This window comes from Theropithecus gelada, chromosome 5 (genome assembly GCF_003255815.1).
Source record: "Theropithecus gelada isolate Dixy chromosome 5, Tgel_1.0, whole genome shotgun sequence".
In the NCBI taxonomy this organism is placed as follows: Eukaryota; Metazoa; Chordata; class Mammalia; order Primates; family Cercopithecidae; genus Theropithecus; species Theropithecus gelada.
This window is the reverse complement of record NC_037672.1, coordinates 24,676,164-24,697,298: the sequence shown is the minus strand read 5'-3', so window position 1 is coordinate 24,697,298 and position 21,135 is coordinate 24,676,164. Positions and strand designations below refer to the sequence as shown.

Sequence of the window (21,135 nt, the reverse complement as noted above, 5' to 3'; positions counted from 1 at the left end):
AATGGAAACAAAATTATTCTAAGAATACATACCCTTGCTATATTCAATGCACGCTGATATTTTGTGTTCTACTTTATAAAAACAAAAACCACCACCAAAACTCTGTAGGTTACCACCCGCTGAAATAACTATGTGACCCTCTAATGGGTCCCAGCCTCTATTTTGAAGCACACGGAGTTAAGTCCCTTGTTCCTGAGGAGCTCCCTTCTGGGATCTTAAACAAGGAATTCATGAAAGAATACAATACATGCTTAAATTCAGATGTGTTTGGGAGTGCTGAGGCAGGAACGGGTACATCGGCCCGCAAGTGAGATGGGGTGAGTCGCTAGGGGGGCCTGTCCTGAAGCCACGGCCTTGCACCCAGCCCTTGGAGGCTGCAGAAGAGGGGAGGAGGGCTCTTTGATGCAGCAGGCACATCATGAGTACTTGTGTCTTTTCGTGGGAATTGAAGGGGGAGGTGAGTGTGATTTTCTAGGGACAGAGTGCAGCCAGAGAAAAGAAGAGGGAAGAGTCCCAGTTTCTGGGAAATTCTGACATTTAAGAAGCTGGACACAAAGAGAAGCTGGAGGGAAGCCGTCAGAGCTGGCATGTCCTTGAATTAATATCAATGGCCTTGCTTTGCAAATCCAGACTGGATGATATGTGTACAAACAGGCCACCTAGACATGTCAGTGGGAGAACGAAGTCAACCCGAACACATTTTCCTAGAGGTGGATGGACATTTGATGACAATTGTTGTTCATTTGACTTTCTTGCCTTCTTGTAGATTTTTAATCCCCTCCTTGAGAAGCAACTTGCTGAACAAATCAAGTTATATTATGAAAGGTGTGCTGAGGTTCAAGAAATAGTATCTGTGTATGCATCCGCAGCACTGCGCGGGGGCGAGAGACAAGAAGCATGTAAGTGTTGAGCTTCAGGGGAGCTGTTTTAAGCTCTGTGCATTTGCATAAACACATGTTTGGCTTCTCCATAATGGGATTAAAATTGAACATATATGACCTGGCTCGCATACCAGCCGGGACAAGTGTGACCTTGAGCCCTCCACTGGTGGATACAGGTGAAATTGTACATTCTACCTGGATTCTACCAAGACCAATGACAGTCAAGAAGAACCAAAACATCTTATAGCTCCAACCATAAAAATCTAGTTTACAAGTACAAATGAAAGCGAGTGTTTTGTGCCTCGCATGGCATTATTCCCATCCATAAGGCCAGCCTAAGAAAATAAAAATGAATTGGAAAATAAATTAATCATTAGAAATGTTTCCCCATCAGTGCACTTTTGTTTTGGGCCATTAATATCTGAATATTAGCTTTCAGAAATGTTGAACGGTGACTTTGTTGTTTGGAGTTCGGTTTTATTTTTTAAATCCTTGAAATTGACTGATTCTCGAAGACATCGGTAATTTTTAACAGAAGGAATGAATTTCAAATAGACTGCTTCATGCATGCTCATATTTGCACAGACATCCTTTTACTCACACAGGGTGTTTATCAGTTACAAAACTTGGTCCTGTCTGGTCCGCCAGTGTTCCAACTTGGATCTAGCACTTACACATTTCTCTGTGATGCGGATCTTGCTGTTTGATATGGTGGCACTAGAGTTACTCACATATGTTCCATCTGGAAGAGAAATTCCTGTGGGGCCTTTGCCATCAGCAAAAGCAAATTGAGTATTTCAGTCCTACCCATATGCCTCTCCATCTCCAGAGCGGAACTTCTCATTCCAGGTCGTGGAGGGAAGGATGCATCTCAGACATGCCCCGGTCCAATAGGGTTCACATGAAATGGTCCCATGTAGTGATTAGAGATGGTGACGGGTGAGTGTGGAAAGAAAGTGCTTCTGCAATTCAATTTAAGAATAGGCTATACTGGTCTCCAGCTGCTGCTCTCACTGCTGAATCATCCGGAAAATATGACGCTGTCAAGCGGAGGGGGAAGATATATAGGAATAGTAATAACCCAAAGAGGAAAGAAACTGACTTGGGTAACTTATGTACTATCAGGAGACATACCCTGAGATGGAAGGCCAGGCATGCACACCCATCTGTTTGGTGGCAGTAGGAAGATTTTCCTACCATCTTCAACTGCCTTGCCTCCCTGGGGGTCTTTGTGCTTTGCTCCTCAACTCAAATGCCAAGAAAATGGCCTAGATATTGGCCTCCTGGGGACCAGTCAGAGGCCAGCTGCTCATTCTGTAGAATTATTCAACAGCCATCAGCAACTTTGGCACATTTCTCATGGACTTGGCTCTGAATTTGTGACCTGGAGGCAAAAGCATCATAGCCAATTTCAAATCTCAAAAGGACCCAAACCAACATCCAGTAATGGCAAGTCTGGCCTCTTCTTTCTAGTTCCTCTTAGGACGAAGGGCTTTAGGGAGGTGAGTCTTATCTTCTGCTAAAGGGTGTGATGTCTTCTGTTTCCTCTTCTGTGTAGGCCACCTCCACAACTCCTACCTGGACCTCCAGCGCAAGTATGGGAGACCCTCGATGTGCAGAGCCTTCCCCTGGGAGAAGGAGCTGAAAGACAAACACCCCAGCTTGTTCCAGGCATTACTGGAGATGGATTTGCTGACCGGTAATTGAGTCTTTGCCTCGGCTTTGGGCACTGGTTAGAAAGGCTCCTTGTTTTTCTCTGTTTCACTCACCCTCTTTGGTGATTTAGGCCTTAAAGTTATTTTTAACCCTAAGGTTTTAGCTTAATTTCAAATTTAAATTCTGCCCTTGTATGTCCACAACTCTCGATATATCTGTGCACACTTCCAACACTAAATGCAAGAACTTAAATTTAGGAGTTGCTCAAGCAGTTCTTTATTTAAAGCCAAGGCCACAAATGGACAGCCTGCAGCCAGAGCCAGCCCCCAGATGCAGTTGATTTGGAAAATACCCTGTTGTATATGTTAAAAAAAAAAAAAAAAAAAAAAGTAGTTATGTGTATCTGAAAAGCTTGTATGAAAATGCAAATTTCTAGCTTTTTTTAAAAAAGAAAAAACCAAAGATCTGGCAAGACTGTGCATTTCTCCTGTGTGGCAGCAATTGTGGAGGTGAGGCTCAGACCAGGCATACCTTGTCCACCCACAGCCCCTCCTGTCTATTTCGTCACCTCCTGCTTACTTCATTCATGGATCTGACCCATGTGAGCCCACAGGCACTTGAACTTGGGACGTCTGATTTGAAGTACACTTTCAGCATCATCTCAGGAATCTGCATAAACTTCCCAGATGCCACCAGCTTCTCTGTAGGCCCACTGCAATTTGGGTTTGCTTAGTAATTCAGTGCATCCTCCAGGGCCATGAGGGATCTTAAAACCGTGCCTGTTAGGAAGAGGAAAGGCAGCTGGAGATGTTCAGCCTGGTGAAGAAGATCCTAGCAGGGAGTTGCCAACTGTCTTAGTGGTGGGAGGCAACTCCACGTAGTCCTGGGCATAGAACCAGATCTTGAGTTGGGGCGATGCAGAAAGTGACTTCTGCCTCATGTAAGATTGGTGTCTTACATTGCACCCACTGCCTAAGAATGGCAGTGTCTAACAGCATAGATTTCCTTTGCCAACAGTGACCCTCCTGCAAAGAATTCAAGTCATATAGGATATTTTATCATTCATTCTTCTGATGCTCACTCAGTGACTACTCAGTACCTTGGCTAGACTTCAGAGATACGTGAAGTAACACAATGCTTCTGTCCTTGAGGAATGGACTTGAAAGCAAAGAAAAATAGTAATGCATTTTATTAAAGGTATAGAAGCTAATGGTGGAGACACAAAGAAAGGAGTGGTCAGTTCTACCTGGAGGGCTGAGGCATTCTGGGAAGGCTTCCTGGAAGAGGAGACACTGGGACTGATTCTTGAAAGGCCAGCAGGTGTTTGCCAGATAAGAGAGTTGAGGGTGGGAATTGCAGGCAGAGCAGACCCTGAGAGGTGGTAACAGCACAGCGTGTAGCATGATGGTGCCGTGACAATGGGGAGGCAGGAGAAGCCCTGCAAAGTGATTATTCCAATGAGGGCTCAGATACCATCCTGAAGTTTGGGCTTTACCTTTCAGGTGACGGGGACATGTTGAAGGGCTTCAGGCAACAAGAAGAGGCATAGTGAGATCTGGGATTTTGAGGTCACGGCAGGGAGGTGAACTAGAAGGACATGGAGCTGGAAGAAGGGAATGTATTGCCATGGTCCCTCGAGGAGAGGATGCAGGCCTGAGTGGGACATGGTGACCGGAACAAAGCTGAAGGATGTAGAGATGGGCTCTGAGGGACTCCATAGCTGCTTGGATGTGGGCACAAAGGATAAGTAGGCTGTGTCATGTTGTATAATGAGTGGCGTAGCCTCTGGAGCCAGCTGGCCTGGGTCCAATTTTAACATTCACTAGCTGTGTGATTTGGGCAAGTTACTTAATTTCTCTGAGCCTTAGTTTCTTCGTCTGCAAAATGGCGATGATAATACTATCTGTCTTCTAGTGTTGGCTTCAATAAATCGAGAGACATATAGATATGTATACATATATAGGTATATGTATGTATATGTGTGTGCATATGTGTATATAATATCATATATAATATATGTATATTACATTATATAACATATAAAATATAATATAATATATAATATACAAATGTTATATTATAATATATATTATATAAGTATTATCTATTATAGAATATATATTATTATATAAGTATTTTATATATATAATATACTTAGAACAGTTTCAGCACATGGTAAGCCTTACATAAGCAGGGTTTTTCAATCTCACAATATGGACATTTTGGACTGTAGAATTTTTTTTGTTGGGGACTGTCCTGTGTATTGTGGGATGTTTCGCAGCATTTCGGGACTCCACAACTAGATACAGATAGCACCCTCCCCATATCCCTCCTCTCCAAAAACATCTCCAGGTATTGGCAAATGCTCCCAAGTCCGTAGGGAGGCCAAATCACCCCCAGCTGAGAACCACTGCTATGTCAATGTTATCACTCTTATTACTGGGCAGAGATAATTCCAGGTTTCCGCTGGATGGCTGTCCGGAGGTGATGAAGCCCCGTGCCCCAAGATCCGCAAACGGGAGAGGGAGATGCATGTTGGACAGTTCAGGCTAAATGGGCTAAGACCACATCCACACCAACATTGTTTTTATGCGAGTTCCGATCCTACTTAAAAATAGTTTGGCTGATTGGAAACAGGAGCACATCCTTTTTACAAAACATTCTTTTAAAAGTAAATACTATCTATGAGAATGTTTTCATGTTATTGTTGCAGCTCAAAATTTTGTTTATAAGCATTTAGAATGATTTATTTTCCATGGTGGTCTGGCAATGAAATCTAATGAAAAATCCCAATCAGAAGTCCCCTTACCTTAAGACTCCCTGGGTATGGGTGCTGCAGAACCACTAGATTCCCACGCAGTGAGCCTGTTCCACTGACCTCTGTTAGGAGTCTGGGGCCCCCATCAGTGGGGAGAGAGGGGGACCCAAAGCTGGATTTGCCACTTTAGGACCCACCGTTTGTGCTTAAACTGCCTTTGGGGTCTTCTGGTGCCAAATTAGAACAGCCCCAAGGAGCTTCCCCTGAGGGACCATACCTGCCAGCCTCCCCTGCCACCACATCCTCTGCTTCCAGAGGCACATGGCCAGCTGCCTTCCTCTTCTCTCGGCCTTTCACTGGCCTAGGAGCTGGCAGGGAGGGAGAGGGGAAGTTTAGGTGAATTTCTAGAACCAAGCCCCAGGACCCATTCGCCTTCAGCGCCTCTTTTTCTAGGTCACATTGGAAGGACTGGGGAGCCTTCTGTAGAGGTAGGGTGTATACTCCTTAAGGTCATCTCTCTACCTGGCACAGGGCCCTTGCTTGGGCTATCATAACATCTTCCAGCAAACCTGGGAGAAAGACTGGTGTCTTGTATTGCACCCAGCTTCCTAACAAGGCTGAGAGAAAAAAAAAAAAAACTTGATTTTGCAAATTGAGGGTAAAAAAAAAAAAAAAGAATTTATATTTCCAGCACGTCTTTACTCTGATCTCCTATAAAAAGAACCATAGTAAGACGAGTGTGACGCTATTGCCGTTCCCAGTTCCTCAAATACCCTTCGTTCCAAGTTCGTCCTGCCCACAGCGTCTGGCCCTAGCTGGCTCCGGCGGGCTTCAGATGACTCTAGTTAATAGGAACTGTGTTTGCGTTCTATTTTCTGCTGCTGCCCTGACCTGTCCTGTCCTGTTGATTAATAGACTTTATTAGAACATCCTCATCATATTACATTTTTCATATCTGAGATAAGCTGTAAGAATGGATTCAGGCATGAGATGTTTGATGCTTGGAATTCTTACTGTGGGAACTGAATAGGCGCAGTAACAAAGATAAGGAATTTAACTGAGTGGGTGTGTTCTGAAGTTACTCACAACCTTTCATTCATTCATTTACTGAACAAGCATTGACTGAATGCCCCCTACGAGCCAGGATAGCATTAAAATGGGGCTGTGTTTTGAATGAGAGTCATTTAGGCTAACGTAAAAGAAAACATCAGCTCCCATAGTTTCCCCAAAGGGCTTTAATTTGTGGAATTTTTTTTTCTGGAATTTTTAACAAATAAGATGACATCATGGAGCAAGAGAAAATGGGCTCTAATTTCTGGTTCTGTCTTCTTCCCTGCCAGCAGCTTTTCTTCATAGACACAGCCAGCACTCCACTTCCAGGCCGCTACATACGCACGTTTCAGACCTGAAAGTGTTTCTTCCCCCCACACTGTGTGATTTTAGATGGATCATCTGCTCACTATCTCAGCCAACAACACACTTCAAAGCAGAGATGAGAACATTGCAGGGGGTAGAGAGTGGGGAGGCTTCGGCTTCATTAACAGCCAGTGGGAAGTGGAAGAGTGTCCTCCACATTCCTGTCCAGTGAGGTCAGCACCTTTGAGTTGTGTCCAGAATAACCGTATTCTTCTGCTACAAAAGAGAGTCGCCAAATATTTACACTTTTCCTCTTTAAGGGCTGTGATTTATCTTTTAAAATTCTTATTCGTGCTAGAATACACATAACAAAATTTGCCATCTGAACCAGTTTTAGGTGTACACAGTTCAGCAGTGTAAAGGATATTCACATTCTTGTGCCACAGAGTTCCACAACTTTTTTCTTGCAAAACCGAAAATTCATACTCAGTAAACATCTACCCATTGCCTCCATCCCAAACCCTGGGAGCCATCATCCTGCTTTTTTTTTCTGTGAGTTTGACTGCTTTAGGTACCTCGTGTAAGTGGTATCTTACACAGTATTTGTCTTTTGGTGACTGGTTTATTTCACTTAGTATAATGTCCTCAAGGTTCATCTCTGTTGCAGTGTGTGTTAGAATTTCCTTTCATCTTAAGGCTGAATGGTAGAATGGTATTTCTTTTTTTTTTTTTTTTTTTGAGACGGAGTCTGGCTCTGTCGCCCAGGCTGGAGTGCAGTGGCCGGATCTCAGCTCACTGCAAGCTCCGCCTCCCGGGTTTACGCCATTCTCCTGCCTCAGCCTCCCGAGCAGCTGGGACCACAGGCGCCCGCCACCTCGCCCGGCTAGTTTTTTGTATTTTTTTTAGTAGAGATGGGGTTTCACCGTGTTAGCCAGGATGGTCTCGATCTCCTGACCTCGTGATCCGCCCGTCTCGGCCTCCCACTGAATGGTATTTCATGACATGTTTATACCACACTTTATTTATCCATTCATCCATCGATGGACACTTGGGTTGCTTCCACCCCTTGACTATTGTGAATAACTTTGCTAAGAATATGGGTCTACAAATATCTCTTTAGAACCATGCTTTCATTTTCTGTTGGAGATATACTGTATCCAGAAGCAAAATTTCTGGGTCATATAGTAATTCTACATTTAGTTTTTTGAGAAACCTCCATGCTGTCTTCCACGGCAGCTGCGCGCTTTATATTCCCTCCAACAGTGCACAAGGGTTCCAATTTCTCCACATCCTCAGAAACACTTGTTATTTCCTGTTTTGTTTGGTTGTTTGCTCGTTTTTTTTGAGACAGAGTCTTCCTCTGTCGCCCAGGCTGGAGTGCAGTGACGGATCTCGGCTCACCACAACTTCTGCCTCCTGGGTTCAAGCGATTCTCCTGCCTCAGCCTCCTGAGTAGCTGGGATTACAGGCATGCACCACCCCATCCAGCTAATTTTTGTATGTTTAGTAGAGATGGGGTTTCACCATGTTGGCCAGGCTGGTCTTGAACTCCTGACCTCAAGTGATCCGCCTGCCTCAGTCTCCCAAAGTGCTGTGATTACAGGCATGAGCCACTGCACCTAGCCCTTTTTTTTTTTTTTTTTTGTCTGAGACAGAGTTTTGCTCTTGTTGCCCAAGCTAGAGTGCAATGGCGCAATCTTGGCTTACTGCAACCTCCGCCTCCTGGATTCAAGCGATTCTCTTGCCTCAGCCTCCTGAGTAACTGGGATTACAGATGCCCGCCACCACACCTGGCTGATGTTCTGTATTTTTAGTAGAGACAGGGGTTTTGCCATGTTGGCCAGGCTGGTCTCGAACTCCTGACCTCAGTTGATCTCCCTGCCTTGGCCTCCCAAAGTGCTAGGATTTCAGTTGTGAGCTCCTGCACTCAACCCTTTGGGATGTCTTTGAGGACATCTAAGCTGTACTGTGAAATCAGGAAAGTCGACAGTCATTATGCAGGATGGTAGTTCTGGTAAAGAGGATGCCTACACAGTGGCAAGGGGGGCATTGGAGAAGAGCCATCTGCCTGGGGAGACAGGAGAGATGACGTGAGGAGAGGTATCTAAGTGGGAACATAACAGCTGTTTGCCAGGCAGGCAAACTGAGGAGTGTGGGCGGATGAGGTATGTTCCTTGGTGAGTATGGGGCACAAACACACCATGTGTGGTCATATAGAAGAAGGATCACTTCACTAACATATGGCATAGGCAGCTAACTTATGCCTAGCACTGTTGCAGGTGCTGTCGAGAATTCAAAGTATAAGTTGGATCCTTCCACTTCTTGCACCACCCTTAACAAGCTTGCCACAGAGTGAGCGACGGAGACACGTGTAGGATCAAATGGTGAAACTCAAGGCAGAGTAAGATGAGCTTTATTCAGGCGAACCTATTCCCCAGGTCCATATGGTATCTTTCTGTCCACTAAGTTCTTTCGTAGACACTATGTCACTTTATAAAAGCATTGCATTTTAAATTCCGGTTAAACCAGACTTTCTCCAATATATAAATTACTGCACAAAAATAAATTATACCTCACAGCCATGAGGATGGCTATTATCAAAAAAAAAAAAAAAAAAAAAACACCAGGAAAAAAAAACTCCTCAAAGACAGGAACAGTATCTAGGGTTTCGGGGGTTTTTGTTTTTTATTTGTTTGTTTGTTTGTTTTTTAAGACCCTTGCCTCAATAAGTATTTGTTGAGTAACTGAATGGCGGCAGCCCAAATGAATAAGTGATCTCACCTTAGTACGCAAAACATCTTTGTTGGGTCAACGAATCACTGAAGGAATGAGGAATTTGACTTCCAGGAGACCCAAGTTCAAGGTTTGTGCTAGCCAAGCGGCAGCTCCGATCCAGACTGCTAAGAGATCTATGGGCTTACTCTGCTTCTTTCTACATTTCCCTCATTTCTTCCACTCTCTCTCAGCCTGTTTCCTCTGAGGAGCGACTGCTCTTTCTCGGTAGACACTTCTGTAAACATCGTTCTGTTTCTCAGGTCTACCAGGACGCTGTTTGCCAGCTTTCTGCTGTCAACAGCAGTAGACCAGAATCCTGCTCAGGTCTGTGCACACTCATTTACAAAAGAATTCCAGAAATGTAGCCGTCATAGTTCTTGCTTTCATACCATCTGTAATCTAGTTGCTGAGATATACAGGTTCCAAGATATAAAGCAGCCCCGAGATACCTGCAAACCCAGTTCAGGACTCGTGTACTGGGTGCATCCCAGCATGGTGCCAGGCCCTGGGGCGACCACAATGAAAATCGTGGACCAGCCCACACACAACTCTGTGCCAGGTGCCAGGGGGTGCAGAGGAGGGAGGCTCATTGAGAGTTGACAGCTGATGCGCTAACCTGGTATAAGACGCAGCTGTTCCCACTGGTGTTTTCCGCTCTGATGTATAACAGGACCCGTTCCTCGCCTGCCGGAGCGGGCACGCCTTTGAATTAAACATGGCGCGGCTACTCGGGGCGCCCAACTGCAGCGCATATAGATGTGGCCGAGTCCCCTTGCTGCCTCGGGCATTCCAGGGCCTCTGCTCTGCATCCTGATTTTCTTGCTTGGCACAGGGATTTTCCTGTACTGCTGTGACTCGTAGTTCACCACCGTCTAGACTCTTGGGTGGCATCCAACACGAGACCCCACGTTCAGGACTCTGGAGGAGGACTCTGATTGGTCAAACTCTATGTTGTTTCCTGGGGAACCTCCAATTCTCTAGGAAAATGGCTCCTGCCAGAGCATAGAAATTGCCCCATTAGCATTTGGGTTTTTTCTAATGCTAGTGCGGTGGTGTTTTAGTATGCGTGTTTTTTCATTATTGAAGAGCTGTGCTGGCCATTTCCTTCTTTTACTTTCCTGTCACACCTTGCCTGTCAAAACCGAGCCGTTTGAATTCAAAAACCCTTTGAATGGGGCCCTGGCATCCAGAGAAGAGAGGCGATGAGGACTGGGCTGGTGAGAGGCTGCAGAGATGGCAGTGGCAGGCCGGGCTCTTGGTTGTGGTGGGGAGCAGTGAGGAAGGACACAAAGGCACTGAACAGGTGACATGAAGGTAGAGAGGGGAGGAGGGAACTGGGCAGCATGCCCCCAGGGACATCTGCCCCATGGCCAGGCCTATTTATTCCTTTCCTGCCTTTCATCTGCACTAGGCACCTCTGAGCAAGGGAGTTGGTGCCTGTGGCTAAAGGAAGTCCAAGGTCTGCCAACAAATGGTTCTCTGAGATGGGGCCAGGTCCAAGGTTTGGCTCGGCTCCCTGGGTTGACACCATCTGCACCCCTTCAAGACCACTGCCTGCCTCTTGCCCCCAGGCTCTGGAGTGCTGAGTGTGGGGGCAGAGGTGTCCCCACACAATACGCCAAGGAGTGACTGGCTGCACTAGCGAAGCTCTACTTTGCTTTTGACTTTATTTTTGCCAACAATTGCGATGTTTATTTGGAGACCTTAAAATGCAGAGAGTGAAGATGTTAGAAATACAATTATGTTACATAATAACATCGGGATACCGTTTCCTTTTAAGAACTGTGTTCCCTGTTGTTTGTTGAAGAACTATCATCTTTATTATCTTCTTTTAAAAAGCATACATTATAAATTTTTAAAAAAAAATACACAGAGACACCAAGAAAACAAACAATGGGCTATGCTTTTCTTGCTCAGAGAATAACAGCTCTGAAAGGAGAGAGAGAGAGAGACAGAGAGAGAGAGAGAGAGACGAAGGAAGGAGGGAAGGAAAGGAAGAAGACAGGGAGGAAAATGACATGTGTAAAATCAGAAAATTTATAAGGGGTCGGGAGCGGAGGCTTATACCTGTAATTCCAGCCCTTTGGGAGGCCAATGCAGGAGGATCACTTGAGACCAGGAGTTCAAGACCAGCCTGAGTAACATAGCGAAGCCCTGTCTCTATTTAAAAAAAAAAAAAAAAAAAAAAAAAAAAGGCTGGGCGCTGTAGCTCATGCCTGTAATCCCAGCACTTTGGTAGGCAGAAGTGGGTGGATTGCTTGAGGCCAGGGGTTCGAGACCAGCCTGGCCAACATGGCAAAACCCTGTCTTTACCAAAAAAAAAAAAAAAAAAAAAAATTAGCCAGGTGTGGTGTGCATCCCTGTAATCCCAGTTACTTTGGAAGCTGAGGCAGGAGAATTGCTTGAACCCGGGAGGTGGAAGTTGCAGTGAGCCAAGATCATGCCACTGCACTCCAGTCTGGGCAACAGAGCAAGATTCTGTCTCGATAAAATAAAACAAAAAAGAAGAAAGAAAAGAAAATTTACACAGTATATAGAAAGATACAAATAGGCTTTTTTTTTTTTTTTTTTTTTGAGACAAAAGTCTCACTCTGTCACCTAGGCTGGAGTGCAGTGGCACGATCTTGGCTCACTGCAAGCTCCGCCTCCCAGGTTCACGCCATTCTCCTGCCTCAGCCTCCCGAGTAGCTGGGACTACAGGCACTTGCCACTACACCCTGCTAAATATTTTTGTATTTTTAATAGAGACGGGGATTTCACCGTGTTAGCCAGGATGGTCTGGATTTCCCGACCTCGTGATCCGCCCGCCTCAGCCTCCCAAAGGCTGGGATTAGAGGTGTGAGCCACCGCGCCTGGCCCAAATAGGCTTTTTTTGAAAGAGAAAAATAAAACAGCCCGTGAGCCCAATAAGGATCTCCAGGTCAGAGTGCAAATGAGGAATGCCCTGTGTTTTTACAAACCAGTCAACTTGGTGTAGATCATTCCTTTTAATAGTTAAGTGACATTTTCTCCTTTCCTTTTTTTCCCCTTTCAAACTTCTGCTTTGGATGCGTTACACCTTTCAGAAGCTTGAAACTAAAAATGACTTTCCTATTGATGTCTCCATTCCTCTCACAAGGAATGAGGTGCCTTTCTCCTTCTGAATTCTCAAACAGACGCTGGTCCCAGCTCCGGGGCCTTCAGCAAGTAGCCACCTTCTCATATTCTGCTTTCTGTCTATTCTAAAGATAGGCACACAAACGGTGACCTTATGGTATTACTGTGAAGAAGGGGGAAAAAAGCAAAATAAACGATTCTGGGCTACATGGAAAATAGTAAGGGGTAATTAATGGTGGTGGTGGCTTTTGTTTCTTAGCTTTGGGTGCTGAAAGAAAGAAAATGGGAAAACAGCTTCTTCTATTTTGTTTGTTTGTTTCTTCATTAAACCATTAATCTCCATAAACAAGGCATGTTTTTAGTTACAGATTGACTAGAAAAAAATGCATATGCTAAGCCAGATGGGTGAAATTAACAGTTTCATTAAACTGACTTTAAAATAACCAGTTACACAATATCACCCAAGACAATATGCCTTTGCTTTGGAGCAACAGTTGGAATTCAAAGTTTACCAAATGTGCAAAATGAGCAGTTTTACCTTAGGATTATTATTTTTTATTGTATTTACTACTGCAGAAAATTATTTAGATTCTTTTTCAGGGAAAATACTCTTTGGTTATATTTCGGGGGCAGTTTTGCATTTCATGTACAAAAGAAATAACACAGCCCTTTCAAACTGCCTGTGTTTCAATCTGCAAAGTTTTTTTGTGCTAAAGATTTCAGCTTTGTGAAGGATTCCCTTTTTGCTCCTTATTCTCCAGCAATCTCAGCTACCTGGGCGCTCCTGCTAATGATTTCTGGGGTTCTGTGCCAGCGGTCGGCAGGGCAAGTGTTTCATTCGAAGCTTCATTTGGTTTGGAGTCTCTTCCTCCTCTGAGCCTACAAAGTGTGGGTCCATGGGTACTCTGGCAAAACTCATCATCTTAGTTAGGCATTTGGCAGAGTAGGTGAGGCAGGGATGAATCGTTAACAAACGTTAATGTTGCTTTGCTGGGAATGTGCAGAGGGGCATCCAAGATGAGCACATAGTTAAAAGTAAACACATGAATAAGTGGCAGTGGAATTTATTTTGCAGCTCTGAGTGCTACAGTGTCTACTGAATTCAGTGTATTCCAGGTTCTTATCACAGCTAAAGACTGGGTAGAACGGCCTTCTCTCAACTATGCAAAGGGAAAATCCAAGACAAGATTTCGCAGGCTGCTGGTGAAAAAGGGTGTTATCATGCAGATGTCATCCTAACAGATTAGCAGAGGGAAATGGAAATGTTCGAGGATGTTCAATGCCACATTGTTGGTTATAGCAAAACCACTGGAAACAACCCAGGAGTCTAAAAATAGAGGCCTGGTAGGGAAAATGGTACAGCTATGGAATGCAATACTACTGAAGCATTAGAAAGAATGAGCTTCTGACAGCCCCAGGGAGTCATTCATAATGTGTAGTTAATTTAAAAAAGAAAGTCGAGAGTCAGAATCTACAATGGCATAATACGCCATTTTGGTAAAGAAAATGTGTATGTAGATATGTAAATAGATGTGGATATGAATTATTGTATATATGAAAGAAAAGTCTCAAAGCCTACATACCAAGCTTTTAATAGTTTTTAATCTTCATTATTAAAGAAAGACTGAGGGAGAGGGGATTTCTGTTTTCATTTTATACAAATCTGCATTTTTTTTTTTTTTTTTAACAACAAGCTGTTATTTCTCTGGGGAGTTTTAAAAAAATACAGAAAAAGGAACAAACTCCATTCGTTCAGTAAAGTGAATTTTTTCAGCACCTACTGTGCCAGGTACTTGGGATCAAAAAAGCAAAAGCAGAGCCAGGAGGTAGGCAGGAAGAAGTTCCAGGAGCCAGTAGCTAGAGGATGCCTTAGAGCTGGTGGAGGTGGTGGCTGCATCCTTCCCCACAGCTCAGGGTCTGCAAGCACAGGCACAGTGTCCCCCTCTCAGGGACACCCAACCCACCCATGTGTCCCCAGGCACCAGTACCCACTCATTGATGACGTGTCAGCATTCACAATGTCATCTGTGGGTCCTTCTGATCTCAACTTCCATTTTTAGCGTGGACCTCTGCAAGGAAATCGCCCTTCAGTAAACCCATCCCCAACTTCCCACATTGGAGACTCTTCTCTGTTCAATCCTGATGAAGGACTGATAAGAGTGAGTCTCTCTCATTGCCTCCTGAGCTTTAAAAAAAATAACATTTTGATTTTTGATGGAATGAAGAAAGAAAGAAAAATGTTGGACATAGTCTTTAGGCAGGTGAAATTTTAGTCAAGTTGACATTTAACTTAACATTTAAATCAACATTATTTACATGTACATTTACATTTAACTCACATCCTAAGTTAAATATAAGTCTTCAGTTAAAAGTTAAGTCTTAAGTTAAATGTAAATAGTATCTTTGTAATCCTATATGGCCTTTTGTAACATAGCATCTAGCATAGTGCTTTGCACATAATAGAAAGTAAACATTCGTTGGCTGAATTAACAAGAGATGTGAATAATGAAGATAGACTTTAGAAGATTCTAACAGGACATCTAGGGCCATAAAACTTGCTTGTTTGGGCTTAAATGATGATCAGCTTATAGATTCGTGGGAGAATTATGTAAAAGGAAGCATCATATAGCAGTTTGTAAACAAGTCTCTATCCACGTGGTAAGGTACCTATTAAGGCAACTGACTGACTGTTCATTGAGGGTACGTGCGTCAGGGTGACTGTGAACTCTGGCTTTAGTGACCTTCAAAGTGGGTCTCACAGATTGGCTCTGCCTCTTGCCAGCCTTTGTAACTTTAGACAAGTTATTCTTCTCCAGGCCTCAGTCTCCTCATGTGAAAAATGGGGATGCTGGAAATAGTACCGACCTTATAAAAGTGTACCAATTAAATGACATAATTTACATAAGACACTTAACCCAGTACTTGGCCTGCTGTAAGCTCTCAATAAAAGTTGACACATTCTTTTTATTTGGAGATCCATGAGAAAAACTGGGGACAAAAGATGTCTAGAAAGCATCTAAATATAAGGTTCTTTTGCTCAACTTTTTAGAGCAGTGCCTAGGAACTGTTTGTGAGATAAAACACAATCCTCTTTTTTTTTTTTTTTTTTTTTTTTGAGATGGAGTATCGTTCTGTCGCCCGGGCTGGAGTGCAGTGGCCGGATCTCAGCTCACTGCAAGCTCCGCCTCCCGGGTTCACGCCATTCTCCTGCCTCAGCCTCCCGAGTAGCTGGGACTACAGGCCCCCGCCACCTCGCCCGGCTAGTTTTTTTGTATTTTTTAGTAGAGACGGGGTTTCACCGTGTTAGCCAGGATGGTCTACGATCTCCTGACCTCGTGATCTGCCCGTCTCAGCCTCCCAAAGTGCTGGGATTACAGGCTTGAGCCACCGCGCCCGGCCAAAACACAATCTTCTTTAGGGAGCCTTAGAGGGGGAAAAAGTCTCTCTGGAAGTTTCAGTGGTCCTGGTTTGGTGATGAGTTACACTGAGGAAATTACTCTCTTGAGGCAATTTCTGAGCTACATACAGCACATCATTTCCCCAGGATACTAGGCTGTCATTTAGTGCCAAAGAAAAGCTATTTACAGAATGACACCATGGCATCCCCAAAGAGTTTAATTTACCTCCCTAGAAGGTGGTATATTTTGAGGCACTGCAGGACCAACCATATCAATAACTCAGGTGCTTTAATTGGCTTTTCCTCTTTTTCTAAAGCCATGTCAATCCCATGGTAATTAATTGTGTGTGCTCTGAATTGTGTTATTTACAGTGCCAAGGAACCAGAATGAATCTGTATTAGAAATCGGTGGGAAGATATTTGAGAAGGCTGTAAAGAGACTCTCTAGCGTTGATGGTCTTCACCAAATTAGCTCTGTCGTCCCCTTTCTGATGGATTCCAGCTGCTGTGGATACCATAAAGCATCCTACTACCTCGCAGTCTTTTATGAGACTGGATTAAATGTTCCTCGGGATCAGCTGCAGGTAGAGTATTTCATTGCTCCATTAACATCAGTCACCTGCGTTATATTTGCAGCGCAATGCGCTCATGCCCCTGGTAGAACTGGACATGTTGCAGCTCCTTGGAGTCCTTTAAAAATCTTTACACTCAAGATGAATGTCCTGGGGCTGTGTTAAATACAGGATCCTTTCCTTTCAGTGAGTGAAAAAGGGCACTTCATCCATTTCTAGACAAGGCCTTGAGGGGATGATTGGTGTACCAGCTAAGGAACAGTGTCAGGGCTTGCCAGAACCCCAGTTCTTCAAGAACAGGTGCTTCTTACCAAATTCTTTTAATTACTCTGGCTGGGAGACCGTTATCCACTATCCCACATCACTTTTTAGCTAAGTGAAGTCACTGGGACCCTGAAGCGAAGTATTGCTGCATCCAGCAGTCTGTCATCAAAATAAACGCCATACCAGACGGCTTCATTTCTGGTTTTGAATCCAAATTTATTATGCAACTTGCCTAACATTTAGAATTACATTTTCATGGTGCATTAGTCAGGGTTCTCCAGTGAAACAGAACCAATGGGATTAGATATATATAGGAAGGGGTTTCTTACGAACAATTGGCTCATGCAACTATGGAGGCTGAGAAGTCCCACGGTCTGCCGTCTGCAAGCTGAGGGCCAGGAAAGCCAGTAGTGTAATTCCAGTCTAAGCCTTAAGGCCTGAGAATCAGGAGAGATGATGCCATAAATTCCAGTCCGAGGGCAGGAAAAACAAACAAACAAACAAACAAACGAAACAAAACAAAAAAACACATGATGTCTTCCTGCCTCAAGTAGGCAGTCAGGCAGGCAGAGAGCAAAAAGGGACCAATTTCTCTTTCCTCTGCCTTTTTGTCCTATGGAGGCCCTCAAGAGATCGGATGATGCCCACTCACAGTGGAGAGGGCTGTCTGCGTAGTTCACCTCACCAGTTCAAATATTCATCTCATCCGGAAACACTCTCGCAGACACATCCAGAAATGATGTTTCATCTGGGTACCCGATGGCACAGTCGAGTTGACACACAAAATGAACCATCGCAATAAGTACTGCTAAATGTTCCCTGATTGCTTTTCGTTTTCAGATTTGCATAGGTGATTGTGCATCCGTGGTTAGGGAGGCTCAGACTGTTGAGATGTGCCCAAATGGTTCCATGTTCCCTTCCAGTGATTTGCTTATGAGACCTCTGGCTTACAGATGCTCCTGAATGACAGCATGTTTTCCTGAGCCCCAGAAGCAGTCCCCACAAGGGTGGAATAACGAGAACAGTCTAGTCCCATCTCTGCCACAAAGTGGCTGGTTGACCATGGACAATCGACTTCCCCTTTCTGGGCCCCTCTTTTCCTATGAAATGAGGTGGTCAGACCAGTCAATCTCCAAAGACCCTTCCAGCACAAACATTCTGAGAGTGTGAGGATGGGACATGGGCCTGCCATCCAGACCCTGTGTCCATCGATGACGTCGCTGAAACAGAACAGGGGACTTAGGACAGTTGGTTGGTGCCCAAAATAGTGCTACAGTAGAAGTCACGAAAGATCCCTGTTTGTACCAGGAAGAGGCAAAAGTCAGGGCGTTTTAAGCTATTTAATGTTAGGAAGGGCAGCTAGCTGGAAATTTGTAAACCAATAGAAAGCTGGATTGGCTTTTTTCCTAAAGATTCATTTCATTTTATTATTTTTTTGAAAAGCAAGTTAAATCCCAGCACTTTGAGGGACCAAGGCAGGCAGATCATGAGGTCAGGAGATCGAGACCATCCTGACTAACACGGTGAAACCCTGTCTCTACTAAAAATTAGCTGGGCATGGTGGCGGGCGCCTGTAGTTTCAGCTACTCGGGAGGCTGAGGCAGAAGAATGGCGTGAACCCAAGAGGCGGAGCTTGCAGTGAGCCGAGACTGCACCACTGCACTCCAGCCTGGGCGACAGAGCGAGACTCTGTCTCAAAAAAAAAAAAAAAAAAAAAGGCAAGTTAACATATTTCTGGAATGGCTAGGATTGTATATAGGAATTGGGCCTGATGACCTCTCAGTGTTAGGATTTTATGACCCTATCTACAATCTCATGAACACTTTGTAAATTTCTTCCTAACAGGGCATGTTGTATAGTTTGGTTGGAGGCCAGGGGAGTGAGAGGCTGTCGTCAATGAATCTTGGGTACAAACACTACCAGGGTATTGACAGCTACCCCCTGGACTGGGAACTGTCGTATGCCTACTACAGCAATATTGCCACCAAGACACCCCTTGACCAGCACACGCTGCAAGGAGATCAGGTATGAGAGAGAAAAAAGGTTGGGAATGGTTATGGGCCTGTTTACCTGCTTTCATGGAGTGTCTGCACCTGTGGCTGCTTTCGTCGTTGGCCTTCAGAGGATGAACATAATCGAATGGAGAGAGGAGTTTTCTTGTGCTCTCCAATTCCTGTTTCCTGGCTGCGTTCTCAGGACGAATGCAGGGGCAGCCCTACATTTATGCATGAAAAGCTTTTCATTCTTGAGAGGACCGGTATGGGAAGAGTCCATTTGGCCTTGGGCAGATTTTGATTTTGCAAAAAAGAAACATAGGTGTCTTGTCTTTGTGCCAATACCCTATGAGATGCTGAGGTCTGAAGATGTTAGGTGGGATTGGGTCAAATTGAGTGAAGGCAGGAAGCTGTAAGGGCTCTTTTCAATGTGTGATGAGCAAGCAATGTCTACAATGGAGACAGGCAAGCTTCCTACCCAGCTATGTTCCCCCTGCTGGGTGCTTGAGAAATGTCTGGCCCATGCCATGAGCCTTATTACCCCAGTGCTCCCAGGTGACTGACAACAGGATGTGATGATTAAAGACTCCACCCTATCCCAGATGAAGGACTAGATGAGGGACACTAACTTCAGCCCCCAGTTTTGCAGGCTCCCAAATATTATTGATTCATTGGACAAAACAATCAGTGACTCGCATCTCCCAAAAGACCATAATGTATTACATTAGACCAACTGATGGTTTGTTTCGAGACTTCTTTTGGAGGACAGGGAATAATAGGGTCCAACTAAAAGGTGATAACTAAGAATAAAAGAAAGCTGCCCTTTGATACAGATCTGCATCGAATAGTGGTAGACAATGAAGTGGTTGTTTCTTATAAGTAGTTGTGTTTTTTTTTGTTTTGTTTTGTTTTTTTGAGACAGAGTCTCGTTCTATCCCCCAGGCTGGAATGCAGTGGCGTGATCTCAGCTCACTGCAACCTCCATCTCCGGGGTTCAAGTGATTCTCATGCCTCAGCCTCCTGAGTGGCTGGGATTATAGGTTTCTGCCACCACGCCCGGCTAATTTTTTGTGTTTTCTGTAGAGACAGGGTTTCACCATGTTGGCCAGGCTGGTCTTGAACTCCTGGCCTCAGGTGATCCGCATGCCTCAGCCTCCCCAAGTGCTGGGATTACAGGCGTGAGCCATCATGCCTGGCGAGTGCCATAAACTCATGATTTGCCCCTGCTTAGTGAGCAGCTCTGAGAGATAGGCCTAGCCAGGTTAGGATTGTTGAATTTTAGGCTGAGTGGCTGACTGGGAAACAGACCACTGGTCCCCAGCTCTGCCCCTGGATTGGGCTCAGAAATCGTCAATGCAGAAAATGCAAGCTTTGATGTTTGGGAATGGTTGGTTTCTGGAAAAGAAATCGAGAGTGACTACTGGGTGGTTACGAAGTAAATGACTTGAAGATATATGCTGTCAGTAAATGTTGAACATGAGTCAAGCTTTAAAACACCAAAAGGCTGTCTATATAGACATTCTAATTCCTTTAGAAAATAATGATTCCTTCTGAACAAACTTACACACCCTTATAATATATATGTGTATTTTCTGTCTGTGTAATTTAACCTCAATTTACAGGAATAGATTTATTAATTGATGAAGTTTTTTTTTAAAAAAGAATTGTTCTAAAACAATTTGCACGAAGTCAAGCCAAAAAAAAAATTGCTTTTTTTTTTTTTTTTTAATTAAGCCTGGATGTGTTAATAATGTTCTACATGTGTATGTTATACTTTTAAGAATTCAAATTCAGCATAAATTAGCAAACAGGAAATGGTATGTTGCTAACAAGCTCCTTTTCTTTTGAAGATTTGGCATGTGAAATGTTATGATTACGAAAGAAAACGTTTAATTGGTCAGAACCAGAGGAGATGAATAGAAAAGATCCGTCTTGCAGCTGAAAAGTCGCCTGATTAAGAATCACAGATAGGAATTATACAGTTAGAAGAGTTGTGTCATAGCTCATTTTCTTAAGAATGTGTAATTAATGGCTTCTTAAGAATTTAAGCCGGTGTCATACGCTGATTTAAATGTCCTTTTGTTGAGAAATCTATTAATTCACCAGCGTAATGTAGTAAATGAGAAGACAGAGAAAGCCAGACCTCTAATTAACAAACCAAGGACCCATCAATAACTGCTTTCTTGGTTCTTGCTTCATTCTCTCTTTTATGTAACTCATGGTTCACATCATTTCATCTTTATTAGTGTTCTCCCTTCACATCGCTTTCTTTATGGTTTAGTGGGACTCTGCTTCAGGCTAGACAGAAAGAAGATGGCTAGTGCTTCTGTTTGTTTCTGCGGCTTAATTACAAATGATTAGTCCTCACATTCTGCCCCCTGATCAA

The 21,135-nt window shown here is 44.0% G+C and overlaps 1 protein-coding gene across 2 annotated transcripts in view; it reads left to right on the top strand.

The window, feature by feature from the left end:
• SEL1L3 (SEL1L family member 3) overlaps positions 1 to 21,135 on the top strand; it is a 117,734-nt gene that overhangs the window by 43,899 nt on the left and 52,700 nt on the right. For both annotated transcript variants that reach the window (XM_025385643.1, XM_025385644.1), the window contains exons 8-11: positions 767 to 899; positions 2,440 to 2,580; positions 16,292 to 16,503; positions 18,601 to 18,780. In XM_025385643.1, coding sequence (XP_025241428.1) covers positions 767 to 899; positions 2,440 to 2,580; positions 16,292 to 16,503; positions 18,601 to 18,780 — 666 coding nt within the window. The remainder of the gene's footprint in view (positions 1 to 766; positions 900 to 2,439; positions 2,581 to 16,291; positions 16,504 to 18,600; positions 18,781 to 21,135) is intronic.